This window comes from Pleurodeles waltl, chromosome 5, assembly GCF_031143425.1.
Source record: "Pleurodeles waltl isolate 20211129_DDA chromosome 5, aPleWal1.hap1.20221129, whole genome shotgun sequence".
NCBI lineage: Eukaryota > Metazoa > Chordata > Amphibia > Caudata > Salamandridae > Pleurodeles > Pleurodeles waltl.
The window spans coordinates 1,192,306,561-1,192,330,922 of record NC_090444.1 but is presented as its reverse complement, the minus strand read 5'-3'; the positions used below and the strand labels follow the sequence as shown (position 1 = coordinate 1,192,330,922).

Here is a 24,362-nt window from a genome sequence, read left to right as displayed (position 1 = left end):
GAGCTCTCTGCCCTTTACCAATCCAGCCACGGGCCCATCCATCTGGCCCATCAAGACTCACTCTCATTTCATCAGTCCATAAAACCTTAGAAAAATCAGTCTTGAGATATTTCTTGGCCCAGTCTTGACGTTTCAGCTTGTGTGTCTTGTTCAGTGGTGGTCGTCTTTCAGCCTTTCTTACCTTGGCCATGTCTCTGAGTATTGCACACCTTGTGCTTTTGGGCACTCCAGTGATGTTGCAGCTCTGAAATATGGCCAAACTGGTGGCAAGTGGCATCGTGGCAGCTGCACGCTTGACTTTTCTCAGTTCATGGGCAGTTATTTTGCGCCTTGGTTTTTCCACACGCTTCTTGCGACCCTGTTGACTATTTTGAATGAAACGCTTGATTGTTCGATGATCACGCTTCAGAAGCTTTGCAATTTTAAGAGTGCTGCATCCCTCTGCAAGATATCTCACTATTTTTGACTTTTCTGAGCCTGTCAAGTCCTTCTTTTGACCCATTTTGCCAAAGGAAAGGAAGTTGCCTAATAATTATGCACACCTGATATAGGGTGTTGATGTCATTAGACCACACCCCTTCTCATTACAGAGATAATTGGTAGTAGGCTTTCGAGCCTATACAGCTTGGAGTAAGACAACATGCATAAAGAGGATGATGTGGTCAAAATACTCATTTGCCTAATAATTCTGCACTCCCTGTACATCTTTCCTTCTGATTTCCTCCCTCTAAATTAAAACTTTGAATGTATGAAACCCTTGATCCGAATGTCACCACCACCATATCCCTTGAGTTTTATATCACTTGGTTGCAATAGCATTCCACGCCACTCTTTATCAAACACACTTTGCGGAACAATAGTGTACATTGATCCCCGATCCACCATTAACTCAATCTTTCTTCCATTTACTGCAGATATTGCTTTAGGTCTGTTAATTTCTGCTCCCTCCTTATACCCTACACATACACTCTATCAGGAGTGTATTCTTGTTCATCCTCTATGCATGCCACACAGTTCCTTGACAGCTTTTTACAAACTCTCGCTAAGCGACCCCTCTTTCCACATTTTTGACAATCTTTGTCCTGGGCATCACACCCTTTAAAGTCATCAGTCTGTGATAGGCTGCCACACCTATTGCATCCCTTGATTCCTGACTTGGGGTTTGTTTTCTCTTTTGCTTTATCGTTAGTAGATTTTTCTTTGCTACCCTCACTTTTTGTTGACTTCGCCTGTGTTTCTTTCGCCTGAGTTTCTTTCTTGCACACCACATTGACTTCATCATTGGAGGCTGTTGATTGTTTTTGTTCTATATATTGCATTTCTTTCATACACAAATCTGCTTCTTCCACTATCTTGGCTATCCCAATAGCTTCCTGCAATGTTGGATTCCTAGCAGCCCATAACCTCTCCTGCATCGTTTTCTTTCTACACTGCACTAGTAATTGACCCCTAATCATTTGATCAGTCATGTTTCCAAAGTCACATTTTAACACCAGTACTCTTAAATGTGTTACAAACTGGTCAATCGACTCATGCACCTTTTTTGGATATAAACAAAACGTATATTTGATAGAGACTTATAGTTGCAGATTCCTTACCTTAGAATTTCCCTCAGGCGTCAGACTAGATCTGGAGATTTTTCTTCGAGCAGTACCCTTGCATGCCGTTAGGTGGTGTCGGTCGACTCCGTGGGCGTCGTTGGCGTCATGGTCGCCATGATGACGTTGCGGTTGTATAAAGGCGCTGCCCCGGTGCGCTGATCTCAGTTCTTTTCTTTCTGCATCAGCAAAGCTCATGGCGGCCCGACACTCGCCTCCGTGTCGGTCCTATTCAAGAGGAAGGTCAGGAGACCGATCACAGAGTCATCACCATTCGTCTTCATCCAAGTCATCTGGACATTTGGGTAAGAAGAAGAAGAAGTCGAAGAAGACAAAGCGTTCTTTGGCTTCGCCCCGTCGTTGACGCTCTAGGCCTCTGTCTTTGGAGCCTCCGTCTGCATTCGCTCCGCGCCTCCCCGACTTTCCGGGAGACGGTGCCACCCCTGCCCAACTTAAAGAATTTTATGAGGCCATGCACCTCATATTTGGGCAGTCTGATCCACCCTCTGCGCCTTCGGCTCAGGGGAGTTGGTGAGGGTCCCCTTGTGTTCCAAGTGACTTGGGAGGGCACCTTAGGGTCCGCTTCCGGATCTGTTCCAAACTGGTTGTGCCAACGCGTCGGGTCAGACGTCGACGCTCCTGGCGCCGGGTGGACCCACAATCGACGCCAACCCTATACTTATCCCCGACAACCTGGAGCCGAACGATGTCACTCAACGCCGGTTCCGTTTTCCATGGGCTCTCCTGGGCCCAGGGTTGATCCTAACCCCTATTGCTATGGGTATGGATACGGGGATAGTGTAAAGGGGGTCGCTGGAGCCTTTAGAATACCAGCTTGACCCTGACATGGACTGGGTGCAGGATTTGGGAGATGCCAGTGGGATGGACACCTCCCCTGGTGCTGGCATGCTTTCTCCCCCTACTGTGGCTACGGAGGAGGGAGCGTGGCTACGGAGGAGGGAGCATCATATTCTATGGTGGTGAGAAGGGCTGCTGAGGTTTTGGACCTCAAACTTCCTTCTTTGGAGGTCAGGACTAATCTCCTGACCGAAGTGTCTCAGCCTGGGGCCTCCAACTCGGAACCCTTCCTTCCCTTCAATGGAGCACTTATGAACTTCCTTCTGGCGACATGGTCCAAACCCAGCACAGGGGCTCCTGTAAATAGGACGGTTACCCACCGCCATTGGCCTGCGTCTGCTGACCCGAAATTCCTGACCCAATACCCTACGCCCTAGAGCCTCGTCATCCAGGCTTTGTCATCCTCTGGTGCATTCCCTACTTCTCCCCCAAACAGGGAATCAAAAAGACTGGACACCTTGGGGAAGAAGATGTTTTCTTCCGCCGTCTAGCGCTGCGGTCCGTGAACACTGCATACCTTTTGGGCCACTATTACCATACTCTCTGGGATACGGTCACGAACGTGCTGCCTCGAGTTCCAGAGGAGGCCCGGAATGTTCTCTCCCAAGGTGTGACAGATGGGAGAGACACAGCCAAGTTCATGATACCTTGTCGACTGGATACGACTGACTCACCTGGCAGATCGGTTGCCTCGATGGTGGCATTAAGATGCCATGCCTGGTTGAGGACGTCTGGCTTTTCGGGGGATGTCCAGCAATCTTTGATGGACAGGCCTTTTGATGCCACCCGTCTCTTCAGAAACAAGGTGGACTCAGTGCTTGAGCGCTTTAAGGATTCCCCGGCTACAGCTCAGTCCCTTGGCCTCCCAGCTGCTCCTCGCCCCCCTCAGTCCGCTTTTCGTGGCTAGGGAAGGGGCACCCAACCACGTTCATTTCCACCTGGCCACCAACCCGCGCATGCTGTTCAAACCCTGCGCAGAAGCAGGATCCAACAAGCTCGTGGATCAGGGAGTCAGCGGGGCCACCCAGTCCACCCACCCCCCTCTGCCTCCAAACCTTCCTAGTCTGTCTGAACACCTGGGACCAGTTGACGGCAGGATTTACCATCACCTACCTCACTGGGAATCCATTACCACGGACAGGTGGGTTTTACAAATCGTCCAAAGGGGCTACTCCTTCCCCTTCAAGACTTCCCCTCCAGCCATGTCACCATCATTCGATCATCTGTCGGAGGATCATTTGGCACTTCTCCACGAGGATGTCACGGCTCTCCTGGCCAAGAGAGCCATGGAGAGGGTCCCTGCGCCAGAAGTGGGTCGTGGTTGCTATTCCCGCTACTTTCTGGTGCCCAAAAAGGACAAGGGCCTTTGCCCTATCTTAGACCTCTTGTCCCTCAATCTCTTCCTCAAGAAGGAGAAGTTCAAGATGCTAACCCTAGCTCAGGTCCTTTCTGCACTGGACCCTGGAGACTGGATGGTAACATTGGACTTGCAGGGTGCCTATTATCATATTCCCGTTCTGCCAGCCCACAGACGTTACCTACGATTCATGGTAGGTCACGAGCACTTTCAGATCACTGTGCTCTCTTTTGGCCTTACCAGCTTCTCTCAGGTGTTCACCAAAGGGATAGTAGTGGTTGCTGCTCATCTGCGCAGGTTAGGGGTTCCATTCTTCCCCTACCTGGCTGTTGAAGGCGGACACGGCCCGGAAAGTCATCTCTCACCTCGAGACTACGGCAAACCTCCTGCATTCGCTGGGGTTCACTATAAAAGTGCTGAAGACACACCTGACTCCCTCTCAGACCCTCCCTTTCATCAGAGCTGTTCTGGACACAGTGCAGTTTCTGGCTTATCCTCCCAAAAAGGGAGTCCATGATATTTGGGCTTTGATACCGATGTTTCAGCCTTTATCCTGGATTTCGTGAGAATGACTCTGAGGCTGCTGTGCCTCATGGTCTCCTGCATCCTGCTGGTCCAACATGGCAGATGGCATATGTGGGCTTTGCAGTGGGATCTGAAGTTCCAGTGGGCGCAGCATTAGGGGAATCTCTCCAACATGGTTCAGATCTCGGAGGGAACTGCGAAAGGTCTGCAGTGGTGGTAGTTGAATCCAGATTGGGTCAACAGCCGATCGCTCTCCTTTCCCCAACCAGATCTCACAGTAGTGACAAATGCATCACTCCTGGGACGGGGCAGCCACATGGGAGAGGCGGAAATCAGAGGCCTCTGCTCTCCAGCGGACTCCGGGCTCCACATCAACCTTCTGGAGCTCTGGGTGGTCTGACTTGCATTGAAAGTATTCCTTCCCTCTCTCAAAGGGAAAGTGGTGCAGCTGTTCACTGACAACATCACTGCCATGTGGTTCTTCAACAAACAGGGCGAAGTGTGGGTCATGGACCCTTTGTCAAGAGGTTCTTCACCTCTGGACATGGCTGGAACGCCAGGGCATTTCCCTGGTGGTTTAACATCTGGCAGGCTCTCTGTATGTTAGAGCAGGCGAACTCAGCTGTCGATGCATAGTTGATCACGAATGGCGTCTCCTTCTGGAGGTGGCTGAAGGTCTCTTTCAGCAGTGGGGAGAGCCTTGGTTATATCTGTTCGCCTCTGCAGAGAAAACGCAATGTCAGCTGTTTTGTGCATTGGAGTTAGCAAGGCGGCACTCGCTCTGCGATGATTTTCGTCACAAGTGGAACTCAGGCTTCCTGTTTGCCTTCCCGCCAATACCTCTTATGCCCAGAGGTCTGAAGAAGATCAGGCAAGACCGGACCCAAGTAATGTTGGTGGCTCTGGACTGGGCACGAAGAGTCTGGTATCCCGAGTAATTGAGCAGGGCCATCGATCCTCCGATCAGGCTGCCCCTTCGGGAGGATTTTCTGTCACAGCAGCAGGGGACGGTTACCCACCCGAACCTGTCCAGTCTCCGCCTCCTTGCATGGAGATTGAGCCGCAACAGTTGACAGCTTTTGACCTTCCACCTGAAGTCTGTAATGTCATCTCGGCAGCCAGGTGTCCCTCCACCAAAATGGTATACGCCTGTTGTTGGAAGAAATTTGTTGCATGGTGTATCAACAAGTCTGTTGATCCCCTCTCCGGACCTCTCTCAGAGGTTCTCCTCTTTATTCTCTCTCTTGCTCAGAAGGGCTCTGCTCTGGGCACCATCAAGGGATATTTGCCTGCTGTCTCTGCCTTTTTAAGGCTACCAGACCAACCTTTTCTTTTCAAATCTCCCATTGTTGGGAGGTTTCTTAAAGGCCTCACTGATATGTTTCCTCCCACCCTGTTCATCGTGCCCCAGTGGGATTTGAACTTGATCCTCACATACCTCATGTATGCCCCTTTCGGGCCGCTCCACAATTGTTCTCTATTGCTCTTAACCCTTAAAACAGCTTTCTTGATTGCCATCACCTGTGCTCGCAGAGTGAGTAAACTTCTTCGAAGCTACCATTCCTATCAGTGCATCCTGGCAAAGTGGTGCTTCGTATCAGGGCTTTCTTTCTTCCCAAAGTGGTAACACCTTTTCACGTAGGCCAGTCTATCACGTTGCCTACTTTTTACGCACCCCCACATCCCTCTCATGAGGAGGAGAGACTCCACTGTCTGGATCCAAAAAGAGTTTTGGCGTTCTACCTAGATCGTACCAAAGATTTCCGGGTGGACAATCAGCTCTTTGTGGGTTATGTGGGTGTGAAGAAAGGGAAGGCAGTGCAGAAGAGGACCATTTCGCGATGGGTAGTCCTCTGCATCAAGATGTGCTACGCTTTAGCGAAAAAGCAACCCCCTGAGGGTTTGCACGCTCATTCAACCAGGGCAACTGCTGCTAGCACGGCATTATCACGCGGAGTTCCAGTCCTGGATATCTGCCAGGCTGCAACATGGGCATACGTTCACCAAGCATTACTACCTGGACAGTTAGGTCCGCAGAGACGGCTACTTTGGCAGTTCGGTCCTGCCGGACTTTTTGGTGTTATCTTGGTTCGCAGCCCACCACCGGGCATGCTATTGCTCGAGTATCTATTCTAAGGTAAGGAGTCTGCAACTAGAAGTCTCTATCAGATGTACAAGTTACTTACCTTCAGTAACGATATATCTGGTAGAGACATAGTCTAGCAGCAGATTCCTTACTGACCCGCCCATCCTCCCCGCACTGCGAACTGATTTCTAGGGCAGGTACTTCCCTTTAAGGGCCCTAGTTTGGCGCACCATTCTGAGTGTCTTTCAAGGCTTTGCACTACTGGCGTGGAAAGTCGTGAAAAGAAACTGACGTCAGTGCACTGGGGTGGCACCTATATACAACGTGACATCATCACGGCGACCAGGGTGCCAAGGACGCCCGCGGAGTCAACCGACGCCACCTAACAGCGCGCATGGATACTGTTCGAATAAAAATCTCTGGATCCAGTCTGACTTCTGGGGGAAATTCTAAGGTAAGGAATCTGAAACTAGAATATAGCTCTACCAGATATATCGTTACCGAAGGTAAGTAACTTGTATGTCTTTTGCATGATGATGTTCATTTGCTTCCCAAAATACGTCCCCAACCTTTTATTTGCTTCAAAGTATGGATTTCCTCATTATCCGCATCCACTGCCACAGGTATGAATTTAAACATGTGCTGGCCCTCCTTTCCCAATGTATTTAATAATAAACCTTTTCTTCTAAATGCTCCGAAATTCTACCCATCTATGGCCTCCAGATAATTTTCAAAGTTAACACTCCATTCCACCCACTCAATTTGTAAAGTTCCTGCTTGCTCCAAAAACATAGGTGGTGCAGCTACACCTTGTGTGGCTCAAAGATCCATAGCTGCAGTTTCTAATAAATATTGTATCACCCCTGCGTGAATTTTTACTACTTGTCAGATAATAGGTAAATCCACACAAATAATCTCCACTAAAATATCCACTAAGTAGCCACTAGTACACTTTCCCAAGCAAAAATGGCCGCCGTTCAGAATGGCCAATCAGATTTGTAAACAGTGCTTTCAAGGGTAATCCCTGTATGTAGATGTGCTCAGCGGAAATTGTGCTGGGCGGAATTGAGGTAAATAAATAGGCTTAATGTTTATGGCTGCTTGTGACTCTTTATTGGTCTTATCAATCCATATGCTGTAAAAGGTAATGGTGCTGCAGTCAGTAAGGACGCTGTAGACTGTGAGCAAATGCCAAAATTTCACTGTTGTTCATCTCAGATATAATTATTTTATTTCGTTATTTTTAAGGTGTGCATATCAGCGTTTACTGGCAACATGCACATTGATACATATTTTCCTTCTTATATGTGCGTATCACTGTTTGTAAGTGTGGTGTACGCATCTGAAACGATGTGCGTATCACTGTACAAACTCAATCCAATATAGCGCCAAGCATTTGTCACACACACCTGTAAAGCGTAATAAACGCAGTGTAAGTGGTCTGCGTATCACTGAACAAACTAGATCCAACATGGCGTGTACGCGTATGACGCACGCCTTAGTTGCGTGATGTGTGCTCACTTGTTACTGAGGCCGTTAAGGTTTGCTGCTACTGCCGCCTGCCAAATTGAAGAAATATGCTGAAAAATTACCACACAAGAGGGCTTTTCTTCATCACACCAAGCCTTAGGTGAATCGCTGAATCCTTTTCTTTCACTGTTGTGAATCTTGATGATGTGATGTACACTTGATCTTGCTGGTCCCGAATGGTTATCATTTTGTAGGCTGGCCGCTCGTAGAAATGGGTACTTCCAAGTACCCTCACTGTCAGCAAGGTGTGTGGACAATTTGTGCGCTTCCTCGCGGTGGGTCGCTCAGTTGTGTAATGTCCATTGCCCATGTTTCCCTTTAATTTCTCTTCAGGTTGGTGGGTAGTGGTTCATGTGGGCGTGTATTGGCTGGAGAGCAGGCGCTCGTCGCCAAATCGAAGTAGTTTCCACAGTGTAAGTATAATCCAAGTATATTTATTTAAGCCAAATACAACATGAACCATTCCTTCAACTGCAGTCCTCCAACTGTCCTTTTCAGCTCTTCCCCAACATTCCATCCATTCTCATAGTGACATCATGGATATGGTAACCAACAAACTGGGTGGCAGGTTCCAAAAGGTTTCATCTCCCAGTCCACATTATAACACCCTCCTGTCTCTTTCTCTCGCAGACGTGCCCCTCAGCCTGTCAACCTGACATCTGTCACCTAGGCACAATGTGGTACACATCCAAATATTGCCCATCCATTCCATGCCTCTGCGGTCTATAACCACCAATTTAATTCCGCTCTTGGTCCTTATTCACTGTAACTCTGTCTCCATACCACAATCCTTTGTTCCAATGCATCCCTTTTTATCGTCTGCAAAGCACGATAATGTAAGGGACCTGGAAATATTGCCTGAACTGATGAAGATAACAGACCTACCATACAAGCCAAATCTCACAGAGATTAATTGTCATTTTGTAGCACATGCAAAATCTCCTTTCTTATCATATCTACCTTTCTCTGTGGAAGCTATAACATCACCTTCAATGTATCCACCGGTAATCATAAAAACTTTATGCTTTGAGTAGAAATGAAGATTGATTTGTTTATCAAAAAACCCAACTTCTCCAGTGAATTGTTCACAGTTTCCAACTCCTTTCTTAAGTGCTCTGCATCCTGGGACATTAGTAAAATGTCGTCTCAATAAACAGTCAGTCTTACACCCCTCTCGTGAAGGTGGGTCATCACTACTAAGACAATTCAAAAGGAAGTCATTGAAAACTGATACATTTTCTTTCTCCATCTGAACTGTAAATATCTTTGACTTTTTTCTTCCATAGGAATTGTGAAGTAAGCATCCTTTTGATCTCAATTCACCACTTAATCCTTTCTTAGTAACATGTCTCTCAAACAATGGATTCCCTTGATTATGAAATGTCTGTATACGAAATACCTGTTTAATTCCCTCAGACTTATAACTGGTGCCCATCCTTTCTTTTTTTTTTCTCCACTTAGAACAGATTACTTATAAACACCTTGTTTCCTCTTCTTCTTCTTCTGTTGTTGCATTCTTTTGTAACAGTGGTAGATTCTATTTCTGAATCTACCACAGTTTGTTGTTCCTTTGGTAAGCAGAACTGCCTTTGATCTCTTACTTGATGAGGTCTCTTCAAAAACTCCTCTTGAATCCCTGTATTGTTATCAAACCCAAACGTATGCATCTTTTGTTATTTGTTCCCATTCTTTCACAAAATACTTCAGTCTTCCTCCTACACTTGCCTAGGAAGACCCATAATTTGTCACCATACTCACCTTGATTTCCTTGGAAATTCTGACCCTGTCTTGAAAGTCTTCCTTTTCCTGTATGTCCCCCTCTACCCATACATGGGTAAAAACTTGCGGAGTTTTGATATCCTCTACTATAACCTCTGTAATGACTATTATGGTGGGACATTTGTACTCCTCAGCCAGTTAATGGTTCCAGTCTACTGGCCCTTCCAAAAACACTACTCCCAAAAACATTTCTCATGTTTACTTGTGCTTTGTCTAAGGCAGTAAAATTAGATACATACTTCCCTAAACTCTTCACAAAATCTTTCCAAATAACAACCCCTTCGCTTCCACACTCAATTCAATGGCTTTCCTTCCTTCAGCCAATAATCCAGAGTTTGCATTCCCTATAAGCTCTTTGACTCCACCCGTGGAGTAACTCAAGATATGAATATGTCTAATTACCACTGTCTCTTACTACTCAAGAAATTACCACAAGTATACTAACCTTAATAATAATAGCCTCAAAATGTAAACTTTATCAAACAGTACCCATCTAACGGCTCAAAAGACCTGGTGACCTCTTCCTGAACCAATGCTTTAATGAGACTGTTATTTGAAATGGTACCTTCTGGATTGCTCTCATCAATTGCACAGGCATCAATGTTATTTTTCCTTAAGTAAAATGTCCGCCAAATATCACGTTACTTGCTCATATGAGATCAACGGCTCCCGTAGAGACTCTTGAGCAGAAATTCTACACATACTTATGTTCCAAGCCTAATAAGGGCTGCACAACCTTGTGTTTAGAACCGACACGATTGTTATCTGCCCTGCCACTCAAGCAATGCTGTTCAATCAAGCGCTCCCTTAACACACTCCCAATTCCCACACACGTCTCCTGCATGTGTTTAAATTCTAACAGGACAGGATCCCGAACTGGTTAGTTTTTTTTCACTGCCTCATCAAAAAATTAATGGACCTTATTCATGTAACAAAGTTACGTTATCAGTTTTTTGTGATCTTATTAAATGCTTGAATCAATCTACTAAATAACATCCCAATAACAGGGTTACGTTTTTGAAAACCCATAATTATTAAATATATTCTAAATAAGCGCACTTCTAAAAATTAGAAGTTGTGAGGAAATACTTTAGATCGTAATAAATGTACATCTCTTAATACTGAATATCAAATTAGTAATTGTTAAGACAGTAAAAGGTAATACTTATCTCCACAGGAGCAGAATTTAAAAGAGGAAGAGTGTTCCGTGAGGGGATTATTTAAGGACTTAGGAGTTCTAGTTCTAGAGTGTTATTGTGGTTCTTTAAATGTGCTGCAGGAGTGGCATTAAAAGCTGTTATGCATAATGATGGCCTCCGGTCTTGAAAGGAAATCGTTCCTGCTTATCTAGATGTTGGTCAACAGAAGCCTAGCCTTTGGGCTCTAGAAAACAAATCTGGTACGAAGTGTGGCAAGAGGACTATTTTCTGGTGAAAAGGCAACTGAGGATGGAGGTGCCACTAGAAGAGTACTCTGAGTGCAGCATCGGACGATTGGCGATGCTGAGCCAGGAAGTGCATGAGGCTTGCACTTGGGTCAATTCTCAATTCCAGGGAGTGAATGCAATGGCATTAAGGTATGCGTCTGCTGGAAACAGTATTGGAACAGTGTCCAGGAAGGAAAGTAGAGCACTGATTAATAGATGTATATCCCAAGAGATTGTTACTTAACTCTCTGAAATGCATTAACCATACTCTTACCAATACAATGTTAATTGATCAGAGTATAAACTATTTGTGGTTATGAAATCACGCCATAATTAAGAGCTTTTTTTTTTTTTTTTAACTATCGTAATTACAAAGATTTGGAGACTGCACACTGGCTAACCACGTACTAGTGTACAATATTGGTATCACATTAAGCCATCCGCATCTAGTAATAAAGAAAAATCAAAGTTTGAACGTTTCCATTGTCATCACTACATCATGCATGGAAGTCTGTTTATTATGGAGTGGAAGATCAAAGAGTCAGATTAAATATAGCTGCAGAGCACTCCACCACCTGGCATTTGCAGGAAACAGCCATTACAACGCTGCTGTAATCTCGCATGCCTTTACCAAAAATATGCCTTTACCTCGAATATGCCTTTACCACGCATGTCTTTCCAACAAATTTCGTTCTAAAGGCATGAATGGTAAAGCCATATGCATGGTAAAGGTTTTAAAGGTAAGCATTATTTTTTTTAATTTTGTAAAGGCATGAATGGTAAAGACAGATGTGCGGTAAAGTAAGTATTACGTGTTTTATTTATGTGTAGTTTTTAGGGGTTAGGGTAGGTATGGTTTTTTTTGTGTGGTTAGGGCATTTTTATAGTTTAGGGTGGATGTTTTCGGGTGGTAAGGGCATTTTTAAGTTTTAGGGTAGGTACGGGTGTTTGAGTGATAAGGCTTTTTTAAGGTTTAGGGTGGGTATGAGTTTTTGGTGGTAAGGGCATTTTTAGGGTTAAAGGTGGGTATGGGTTTTTGGGTGGCAAGTGCATTTTTGGTCGTAAGGGATTTTTAGGGCTTCTGTTGGGTATGGGTTTTTGGGTGGTAAGGGGTTTTTAGGGTTTAGGGTGAGCATGAGTTTTTGGGTGGTATGGGTATTTTTAGGGTTTAGGGTGGATATGGATTTGTGGGTGGAAAAGTGATTATATATATATATATGTGTGTGTGCGTGTGTGTGTGTATGGGTGTGTGTATATATATATGTGTATATGTGTGTGTATATATATACATATATATATATGTGTGTGTGTGTATATATATATATATATATATATATAAGATAGATAGATAGATAGATAGATAGATAGATAGATAGATAGATAGATAGATGGATAGATAATACTTACCTATTAAATTTTTACTCCACAAATCCCTGCACCAACCATGCCTGTACAACAAAATGTTTGTGGTAATGGCATATGTTAACCGCTGCATATAATTTTAATAACACCATAACATTGTGTCCTTGTAGGCAGTTGTACTTAGAACTTATATTAGAAACCCTTTTTTATTTTATTGCACATCACATGAGATAGGATTCGCATTGATGCAAAAAACTGTATTATTGGCGTTTAGTGTAACCTCAAGACATACTTTAATAGACAAAGATTACTCGAGGGTATAAAAAATAAAGAAAAGAAATGGAAACAGAATAGCATTGGTAAAAGAAGTATTGGCTCTGAAGTCTTGGCAGTACAATGTTCTTCGTTTTATGTGGCTGTGTGCTTATGATCAGGCAAAAAAGTCACTCGCAGTGCAAGAGAGCCAATGGCTGAAGTGGGCTGTCCCATTTCCCATATTGTTTGCTATGGTGAGTGGAAGCAAAATGTGAATCATAGTTGGACAGATCATAGGTAAAAAGGGTTGACGGAAAGTGCTGTTGTTTTATGCATGTAGGAGCGTATATATGTGCATTTTTATTTATGATTTTTCTATTACATGAGACTGGTGAGACTTCTAATGTGTTTTTTAGCCAAGACCTTAAAAATAGGCATATGAGATACTAAGATGTATCTTCTCTATTGGAGAAGATATTTATTTTAGATCAGAGTTTAAATTTAAATGAATGCGGTAGGAAAAAAGATACTTAATGCTTCATGTCCTTTGCTTAGTTGTATGTATTTAAGGAACTGTTCAGTTGCTTTAATTTTGTTTTGGGGACACATTTACGGAAATTCTATGACATTAACAAAGCTGAAGGAACATTGGGGGTTATTACAACTTTGGAGGAGGTGTTAATTCGTCCCAAAAGTGACAGTAAAGTGACGGATATACCACCAGCCGTATTACGAGTCCATTATATCCTATGGAACTCGTAACACGGCTGGTTGTATATCCGTCACATTTGGGACGGATTAACACCTCCTCCAAAATTGTAATAACCCCCATTTTGTCCAGATTTTGGACTTTATTTGTACGTGCTTGATACTTTTTTATGTCATGTTAATTCTTTTGAGGAGTATGTGCCTGTATTAGTTTTCTTTTATTTTTCTGGCTAAACAATTTTCTATTTGTCTTTGATTTTCTTTTCCAGGCACGGCTGAAAGGGAGTATGGTCGACTTTACTAAGGTATGTAAAGTCACTGTGCAGCATTAATTTTTTTCACACGCGTTTTTCTAATTGAGCTCTAGCATAGGCCCATAATCGATATATACCTTCATGTGAGTGGGTGTGTTTGTAATGGGAGGCTTAAGGTTTACTGGTTGAGGCTGGTACATGCCGTGGCAAATGCATAAATTAGCCAGGGGTGTCTCCTTCGCAATGGCAAAGGAGCGTCGCCCCTCTTCTAAGAGCCAGCACCTGAAAATAAAACGATGTTTTGTGATCGTTTTATTTTTCAGCTGCTGGCTCAGCCAGCGGGTGCGGGGCGGGGCTGGTCCATGGGAGGGGGAAGAGGAAGAGTGGAGTCAGTGCATTAAGTGCGGATGTCAGTTTGGCCGGCCGTCTTAGGCCGGCCAAACTGACATGCACATTTAGGTTTCTCTAACCCAGCTGTGTTGCACATCTGGGTTGGAGAAACTGCACCGACCCCCACGCAGTGTCTGAGCGGCAGACCAAGCTGCTCAGGCCAGTCCTGGCATTGCTCTCCCCAGGATTGCATGGAGAGCCTGTGCTGGTGTCCCAGGGACTGCTGGGGCACCAACACCATCAGAAGAAGAGCAAGTCAGCCGGCGGTGGCAGGAAAAGGTAAGTTTATGTTTTTTTAAATTATATTTGTTTATGCCCTCTCACCCTCCGGCTCCCCCCACCCCTCCTCTTGAGATATGTGACGGCTGCCGCTGACATTAGCCACACTTCACTTTAATACACATCAATAAGACATATTCTGATATCTCAAAATGACCCTGTCTTTACCGAAATTAGTGTGCATGGTGCTTAGAAAACACGAAAACATCATGATTTTGCTCTTTGGAGGCAATGATAAAAATCTAGTGGTTAAAGTATATTTAAATCATATTGTAAGTACAGTCACATTACCTTTTGTGTATGAAGCATTTTGTCATTTTTTATAACTTTTTGTTGGTTAATTTCAGGTGATTTGAAAAAGTGTAGACAAAAAAAACTTGTTTAACAAGTCGATTATCGCCCAGAGCTCCTCTTCAAATACAAGATGTATTATACATACAGTTAGTTGTGTGTGTTTCCCCTAAAATGCTGTTTTTTAAAATTTTCTCCGTATGCAGTGTACAGCACTGTATGTGATCACCAGTTCCATCTGCTAGTTCTGTACAAATAAATAATCTCATACAAAAAATGTCAAAATTAACACTAAATCCGTAAAGAACATATGTAGAATGATTGTGAGATGACGTGGTTGCACTTGTATCTAGTCTGTTTGAAATGAATCTTGTAAAGAATCGCTTACCTTCGAGAGCATGTTTCTCAATCAGTGGTCTGGGCAAAAACGTTTGGGGAAAGAAAATTGCGTTCTATCCCTGGACGTCATTTCACCAAAATGCCAGGGGTAGCGGAAGTGACATCACATGGCCTTTGACATCCACTTTCACTCACACACACACATACTTATACATACACACAAATTCACACTTATATACACTCTCTCCTACACAAACACACTCACCCGCAAGCACGCATACAAAATACATTTAAAAGCATTTTTTACATATATCAGCTACCAGGGAGGGTCATATTCCAGTTAATTGAACTCCATTTTTATTACACTAATGGTGAATAATATGTCCTTATTTACTATTAGTGAAAACAAATGGACAGAAAAACAAGGAGATTGGAGCCCCAACTGATATCCAGAAGGACGAACTGACCCTGTGCTCCTGGCACTGAATTTGCCACTTTGGGGGCCAAGGGTCGCAAAAGCAGTGGCAGGGGTAGCAAATGGCGAGCCAGGGGTCGCTGCTGGTACCCCTAAATGACCTCCATGGTTCTATCCGAAATTATTTTTTTGTTGGTAGTTTCATGCCAGGTGTAAAAATAAAATTAAGGTGTAAAAAAAAAATTAAGGTTTAGATTTGTTTTTGAAATGCTAGTGTGGATGAAGGTAGTGTAGAAATATACGTATAAATAAGATCAGAGAAGTATCCTCCCCCGGAGCACCCTGCAAGAAAGAAAGTCCTTGGGGAGGAGTGAGATATTACTTGTGGCAAAAACAAATCAGTAGTGCATTTGGGAGACTCAGACCCCTGCCAAAACAGGAGAATTTTAGTTTACTTTTTCTTTCAATATTATATTGACCTTTCAATATGTGGAAGTTTCCAGTTCTGTAAGAGGTATTTGACTCCCATGAAGAACAAAAATTTCAGTGGTGGCTGGCTCGTATTTACAATGGGGGGGGGGCGGGAGGGTGATACAGTAGTAATACATTTTTTTTAAAACTGCACTTACCTTGGGATGTCTTCACGTCGTCTCGCCTCTCCTGGCTCCAATGCACGACGGAAACCAGGAAACTGCACTACCGAATTCTGGTGCTGCTTTCATGCTGGTAACTAGCATGAAAGCAGCATCAGGTTTAATAGGAGCGGGCTCTGGCCTGTACTTTCTCTAACCCAGCTGCCTAAAGACAGCTGGGTTTGAGATGTTTAAAGTGTGCATGTCTGGCTGGCCGTCGCGAGACGGCCGGCCAAAGGGACTTGCGTACTTGCAGCAGTGACGCTACTTGCAGCAGTTGCCCCGCCACATCCTGACATTCAGTTCAGGACGAGGTGCTGAAAAATAAAATGGTAATAAAGAAAGTTTATTACTATTTTATTTTTCAGTACTGGGCATTTTATTTAGCAGCGATGCTCCTCTGCTCACATGGAGAGGCTGCGCCTGAACAAATTGCCACGTGCACTCTGGTGTGGAAACAGTTTATTTCCTTTCATCTTACAGCTCTAAATGCTTGACACACCACTAGACCGACGTCCAACATCCTCATTTTCTGTTGGATGAGTCAAAGTTTTTTCCCTCACATTTCAGTTAGGTATCAAAGTTAGTTCTCCCTTTGTGTCTCTCCATTGGCCTCACTAATCAGGAAATTATTTTTTTCTATGATGTTGCATGCAGGTGACGCCCAAATTGTGGGGTCAGTAGCAGAAGAGGCAACGGCTAACAAAATGTTCATGACTGCATGCAAGGCATAATGTAATTGATGTGTAGAAATGCTCTGAAATTGACCAGAGATAATAACAAGCTAATTTGTTTCAGACCACTAGCACTTACAAATTCTCCAAACTCTTGGCTGAGTGAACTAGGAGAACCTCCCATACCAGCCACTGTGGGAAAGAAACCTAGGTGTCATTGTTGACACAGAACCAGATAGACATGGACAAGCAAGTAATTGCAGTGTCTGTTGCCCATTTTCTCCAACTTTGACAGTTACGAAAAGATTCTGCCATTTCTCCCCAAGCAGATTTATATTCGAATAATCCAGCCCTTAATTCTATCTCACCTGGATGACTATAATGCTCTATATCATGTTTTTCCAAGAGAGTCTTTGTGCAGTTTGTCCAGAATGCGAAAGGTACAGAATTTGTCGGCCAAGCTGATCACTAATAGAAGGAAATTTGACTCCGGGTCAGCAGCTCTGAAAGAACTGCATTGTCTTCCTATAAAGCAGAGAATTGGTTCAAACTGGCCTGCGTAGCTCATAGAGCCTCGAAGACTAAGACAATTGCAAAAAGTGAGGTTTATGAGTATTCCGTGAATTATTGCACAAAACTGGATTATCAGTTTTGGTTTAAAACCCACACATATGTAATGTATGTAGGGAAATTGTCAGTTGTATAACACATTATCTCATTTTCTTCTAGAAGTTAATCTAACCACTTAGGTCTGCACCAAGTTAGTGCATGTGGCTTCTTCTTTAATACTGTTCTAGTGGAGTGGAAGAGCATGTATCAACCGTCCAGTCTGAATAATTAGAATCCTTCGAAAATGCTAAAAAACAAAGGTCTCTAATAATAGGGCTTAAAGGGTCTCATCACATGACACATGCCACTAGGCATGCTGAGAGGGACATGCCCTATGATGATACCCTTTAAGGCCTATTAATCATTTGTTGTATTGAGTGGCCCATGAGGTCTATTGAAACCCATCATTAGATGCTTCTGTGTTTTAATTTCCACAGAGACCCATTGAAGTCAGAGGGCCTGATATAAATACATATTTTTGCACCTCATAAAAGTATTCTGCAAGCAAGCGGTGTCTTTATCCAGACCAGAGTCACCGAATTGGGTTCAACTCATATTTGTGGTAACAGATGGAACTTAGTTGTCTGGATTTTCGTTTTCCGCATTCCTAACTTTAGGCATAGGAACGTGGAATGCCACATTAGAGAGGATTTGGAGTAGGGAGTAAAACCTACGTGTTTGTTTGTGTGAAATATTTTTCAGATCATTGCCTACCGCGAGAATGTTCAGCAGCAGATAGGAGCGTAAGTACCAGCGTAGAGAAGAAAGAGTGGTTGGGAAATATCCTTATTTATATTCCTAAGAGAATGTGGGAGCAGTATGGAGGGAGGGAGCAAGGTGTTTCTCCGTAAGGGAAAATATTTTCCTGCGTCCAAAAGTAAAAAGAAATGTGCGACTAAACCATTTTCCCCTGGCGTATTTTAGCTGATTGTCTTTCGACAATCCATAAACGTACGGTCAGAGTGACCCAATTATGCGTGGAAATCTGCAACCTGCATTTAACTGCAAACATACTCCAGGGATCTTTATCAGTGCCAAAAATGTTGAAATTTACGTGAAATACAGATATAAATATTTGATGCATAGATGTCAGAGACACCTCCATTTTGTGTTCCTCTGTGCATCTCTCCTGTGTCCTGGTACAGCCCAGTGTTCAAGGATTGCAAAGAGACCTAGGTAAGGAGCCCAAAGATATTTTCTAGTCAAATAGTATTAATTGTTCAAAAAGTGTATGTTTTTCTGTGGACTCTCTGTGTTTTTCAGGCAGCCTGGCCTCTTTTATAGTGGTGTTTGTTTCAAAATCGTTTTTGCTGTGACTGTGTGAATTCCCTTGCTAGTTTGTGGCTCCCCCTCCCCCCTTTTCCCCCCCTCTGCCCCCCTTTTTTCACCCCTATTCTTAGTAAAAAAGACTACATAGATCTTTCAGAGTGTGGTTTTAGGAGACTGTTTTTAATCTGTTTGTGTGATTTAAATTGTGCTTAAAAGCTGTCTGCCCCCCTGTATTTTTTGCCTTAAAAAAGCCCGATTTTAGAGTGTGCGCCCAGAACTATTGCAGTGTTTGTCTCTTAAACAATCTCCCCCTTACCTGAAAAGTAGACTCTGCTAGCTTGGAAGTGTGGATTCAGCCTGTCTGTATCCAAGGAGATACTGAATAGAGCAGCAGTAGCCTCCCCCCAGGCCACAGGGACTGGACTTTAGTTAACGTGCTCCTTATATAGGTTCCTCGTGGTTGTTGCATATGCTGTTGTGATTGGTTTTTGGGAGATGGTGTTTCATTGGTTGCTAGCTCAAGGGATGCATTTATGATTGGTGGATAGGGCTGGGATTCTGATTGGCTGTTGGTACTAGGGCTGTGATTGGTGGATAGGGCTAGGATTCTGATTGGCTGTTGGTTCTAGGGCTGTGATTGGTGGATATGGCTAGGATTCTGATTGGCTGTTGGTTTCTAGGGCTGTGATTGGTGGATAGGGCTAGGATTCTGATTGGCTGTTGGTTCTAGGGCTGTGATTGGTGGATAGGGCTAGTGATTGGTGGATAGGGCTAGGATTCTGATTGGCTGTTGGTTCTAGGGCTGTGATTGGTGGATAGGGCTAGGATTCTGATTGGCTGTTGGTTCTAGGGCTGTGATTGGTGGATAGGGCTAGGATTCTGATTGGCTGTTGGTACTAGGGCTGTGATTGGTGGATAGGGCTAGGATTCTGATTGGCTGTTGGTTCTAGGGCTGTGATTGGTGGATAGGGCTAGGATTCTGATTGGCTGTTGGTTTCTAGGGCTGTGATTGGTGGATAGGGCTAGGATTCTGATTGGCTGTTGGTTCTATGGCTGTGATTGGTGGATAGGGCTAGGATTCTGATTGGCTGTTGGTTCTAGGGCTGGGGCTGTGATTGGGGGTCAGGAAATAGGGCTGTGACTGGTGATTAGGGCTGGGCCTCCCATTAATTTGCTAAATCAGGGTTTAAAATCGGATTGGCTAGGGTTAGGACCAGCTTCTTATTGGCCAGTAGGGCTATATAAGGCCAGGATTCAGGGCGTCTCAGCAAAGGGCGGAGAGGACAAGGGCAGCTGTCTGTTTGGGCCTGTTCGGGACAGGTAGGGACTAGGGACTAGGGCCAGAAATGCTGCCCAATTCCCATTCCACCAGGAATGGTTTCTGCCCCAACACATCCCTCAACATGCAAACACATTATCTGCAAAGATATCCAACTCATGCATCACAAACTGACCATAGACATATTGCATTGCCCCACCACCCAACACAATACCCTACATACAACACATATACACATACACCCCATAACTACTACAGTCAAACACCTTCATACTCACAGCAAACACTACTCTGTCCCCTCCCACTAACACTACCTGCCACCGCCCACACAATACAAAACTACAACATACAATTCTCTCAGTTTCAGTCTCCCAGATACACACTCTCTACACATACTAACCAAAAACACTATCCGCTGTTCGCTTCACACCTGAACTCATAACAATGCCAAAACCCTGCCTTCAAACACTTCATCTACACACACTCTTCCCCTCTGCTCACCAATTACACACAACCATACAATCCCCACATTTCACTCCACCACACATATTACCTCTTCCAGTCATCTCAACTAATACTTATCTCCCTGACACACATCCATCACCTCATATACACCTCACACATTCATCTCCAAAACACATCAACACCCCATCTAACACTCAAATTCCACTTAACAGCACTAACTCACATACAAGTCCCTCACCAAAAACAACTACACCAATAGCCCCTCTCATTATTCCACAAAAACAATACCAACCACAAACATCAGAACATCAAAGCAACACAAACTTACATTACACTCATCATCATACCCACTCTCACCCCCAAGACTACACAAAGGATACAAATTCCACCCTATCTGCACCCCTACCCCCCCACTCTTCACAAACACCTACCACAAGCACCCCATCCCAGCAACCTTCTTTCAGTCGCCTCTCCTCCATTGCACAATTTAGAGCCTTACATCATGATCCACATGCTCCTCCTCCACCCCTAACCCATACTCCATCCACACTAAACAAACGCAAACAAAATAAAAAACATGCCACTCATAGAAACCTCGCATCCCCTTGTTTGTTTCATAATAAAACTACCCTACAAAAAACACTACACTCCTCATGGCTCTCTCAGCCACCAAGTTCACCACCCACACACACAGACCCAACAAAATGCCTCCTTAACCTGCTGGAAGAGGAACACTATGTTGAAAAGCAAGACTATTGTGAGCCTCAAACAGTTAACACAACTAGCAACACTCCTGCTTCAAGCTCACATTATACTACTTACCCTTCTACTAAACAAAACAACACTACCACTAACACACCCTATCTAAACTGCCAGCTCATAAATGCTCGATCACTCTAAAAAAACAAGCACCACATCTACGACCTTCTCACAGACACACAACCTGACTTACTATTCATTACGGAAACCTGGTTGGGAGATGACATGGCACCAGTATTGCACGAAGCCCTTCCTCCAGGCTATCAAACCATCACACAAAACCGTATAGGCAAGAGAGGAGGTGGACTAGCTATTATATTCAAACAGGCAATAAACCTCAGTAAAACAGACAACATCTCCATACAAGGTTGTGAAGCCCTCCTTACCAGATGCCACCCTACTCCAACTTCCACCTGTAACTTTCTCCTCCTTTACAGACCTCCACCTAACAACTCCACTTTCCCAGATGCCTTTCTTGACATAGTCTCAAACCTTATTACACTATACTCCAATCTATGCATTCTTGGGGACCTAAACATTTGGTTTGACAAACCCAATATGCCCCATCCAAAAGCTATCACCACTGGCCTACTCGCATTGAATCTACATCAGATTGTACACAATCCCACACACATCGCTGGTCACATCCTAGATGTAATTTTTGCTAAGCCTGAACTTGTTACTATTCATAGCATCACACCAACCATCTGGTCAGACCACCATCTGATAACTTTCCGACAGACAACTCCACAAATCAACACACCCCACAATCACTTACATACATACACCTATCGACCATGGAGAAAACTCAATTTGGATCACTTAGAAACACAACTTACAGCAAACACAGATCTAGATACAATCAATTCTGTACCTAAACTTTATGAGTGGCTACAGGAAGCTTTTGATGTCCTAATACCACTCAGAAAAACTAAACATGACAAAAGAAAACCAACACCTTGGAGAAACACAGAACTTAAAACGATAAAGAAACAAATCAGAAAGTTGCAGCGGACCTGGCTCAAAACAAACAACAGTCAAGACAAACTGCAGCTACACAAACTTAACAGGATATACAAATCATCAATCAAAAAAGCTATAAAAAGATACTACTCAGACAGAATTCTAAATGCTCAATCTACAACCAAGGAATTTTACAAAATTCTCAATGAATTTCGAAAACCCACATGCATGGAAGGAAGTCATCCCACCACTCAAGATTTCACAAACAAATTGGCAACTCACTACACAACCAAGGCAGACACATTGGACTCCTATTTAAAACAGAAGAAAACCATCAGCACCAACCCCTTTACTAAAATACCCTTTAAGAATAAACCATCCCAACCTCTACAGTCCTTCAAAGAAATATCCCAGGATGAATTTATGGATTTGGTCAAAGCAAGCAGACCTTCTGGTTGCCCTTCTGACCCTTGCCCACCACAGATCTTCAAGAACATCCTGCTATCTACTTCCGCTGCCACACCTGTAAGAAGAATCATCAACAACTCTTTAACTTCAGGAACTTTTCCTACAGACCTGAAAAAGGCATACATACGACCATTATTGAAGAAAACAAATCTAGACCCGCAAGACCCCAACAACTACAGACCTATCACAAATGGACCTTTCCTGGGCAAATTGATAGAAAGAGCAGCATTCGCCCAGATGTCACAATTCATTGAAGACAATTCTATACTTTCAGACTTCCAAACTGGATTCCGCCTAGGAAGAAGCACTGAATCGGCACTCATGGCAATCTGGGACGATCTTAAAAACACAGTTGACCGAAATGGAGTTGCTGCACTACTTCTCTTGGACCTCTCAGCTGCCTTTGATACGGTTGACCATGACACCCTAACTCAAAGACTCCACGAAGCCGGCATACAAGGGATTGCACTCGACTGGATTACTTCCTATCGCCAAAAAAGAGCAAATATCATCCACTCACCCCCCTTCTCATCCAAACCCTACCTCACAAAAACAGGGGTCCCCCAAGGGTCAATCATCTCACCTTTGCTTTTTAACATCTACATGATATCTTTACCAGAACTGATCAATGATTTCCATCTCACATGCTACAACTATGCAGATGACACACAAATACTACTTCAATTAGAAGACCCCAAAAACATTGAAAACTCTCAAATCTTCAGTTGCCTCAGAGCCGTTGATCAATGGATGACCTGGAGCCATCTCAAACTAAATTCCTCCAAAACTGAAATACTCATATGTGGTGACTGGAAACTTTATGACCCTCTGTGCGTCTGGCCTGACGATCTCGGACCACCTCCTCAATTATCCAAGGAAGTGAAAAACCTAGGAATCACCATGGATTCCAAACTAACTATGAATGCCCAAGTAGACAAATTAGCACGCACAAGCTTCATCACCTTAAAGACTTTACGACGCATTTTCCCTCACCTCGGATTTCCACACAAGGTGCAAGCTACTATCTCACTTGTATTATCCAAACTGGATTATGCCAATAGCCTCTACCATGGATCATCTCTATCTGTTATGAAAAAACTACAACGTATCCAGAATTCCGCAGCCAGGCTACTACTACATATAAAGCCGCAAGCCCACATCTCCCCTGCCTTGAGAGCACTACACTGGTTACCTGTTGCCAGAAGATGCACTTTCAAGCTGCTTTGTATCACCCACAAAGCTATACATGGAACAGGACCGCTTTTCATCAGAAAGAAAATTACCAAATACATCCAACAAAGAACCCTCCGCTCAAGAGTGGCACCCCGCCTTAGAACACCACCATACAAGAAAAAGACTGTAGGTGGTACATCCTTCTCCGTCCAAGCAGCCAAACTATGGAATTCATTACCCCCAACTATAAGAGCCACAGATAACTTTCTTGTTTTTCAGGAAACTACTCAAGAGTTGGCTCTTTCCTTCATAACCACCTTTTTCAAACAACTATGAACTGCATATGCCTATGTGGATAATTATTTTTTTCAGATTATATGTATATTTCTATTTATTTATAGTTTCTTTTGGAAACTAAAGCAAGGCTGTGCGCTCAGAGATCCCATAGCAGAAAAGATCTAGAATCCATCCTGGAGGTGAACTGATGATGTACTGGAGCGTAATCTGTATCTGACTGAGACGCGCGGCTTCTATCTTCCTCTGCTGGAGACACAGAGTAGAAGGTTCTCCCTTTATAAAGCACCTGTAAGCTCCGCCCGCTGAGCCACGCCCCCGTCCA

The 24,362-nt window shown here is 43.9% G+C and overlaps 1 protein-coding gene across 1 annotated transcript in view; it reads left to right on the top strand.

Moving 5' to 3' along the window:
* Positions 1-24,362, top strand: part of PDSS2 (decaprenyl diphosphate synthase subunit 2) — a 613,264-nt gene that overhangs the window by 575,198 nt on the left and 13,704 nt on the right. Inside the window, exon 7 of the mRNA XM_069235439.1 lies at positions 13,754-13,789. Within this exon, the coding sequence (XP_069091540.1) occupies positions 13,754-13,789 (36 nt within the window). The remainder of the gene's footprint in view (positions 1-13,753; positions 13,790-24,362) is intronic.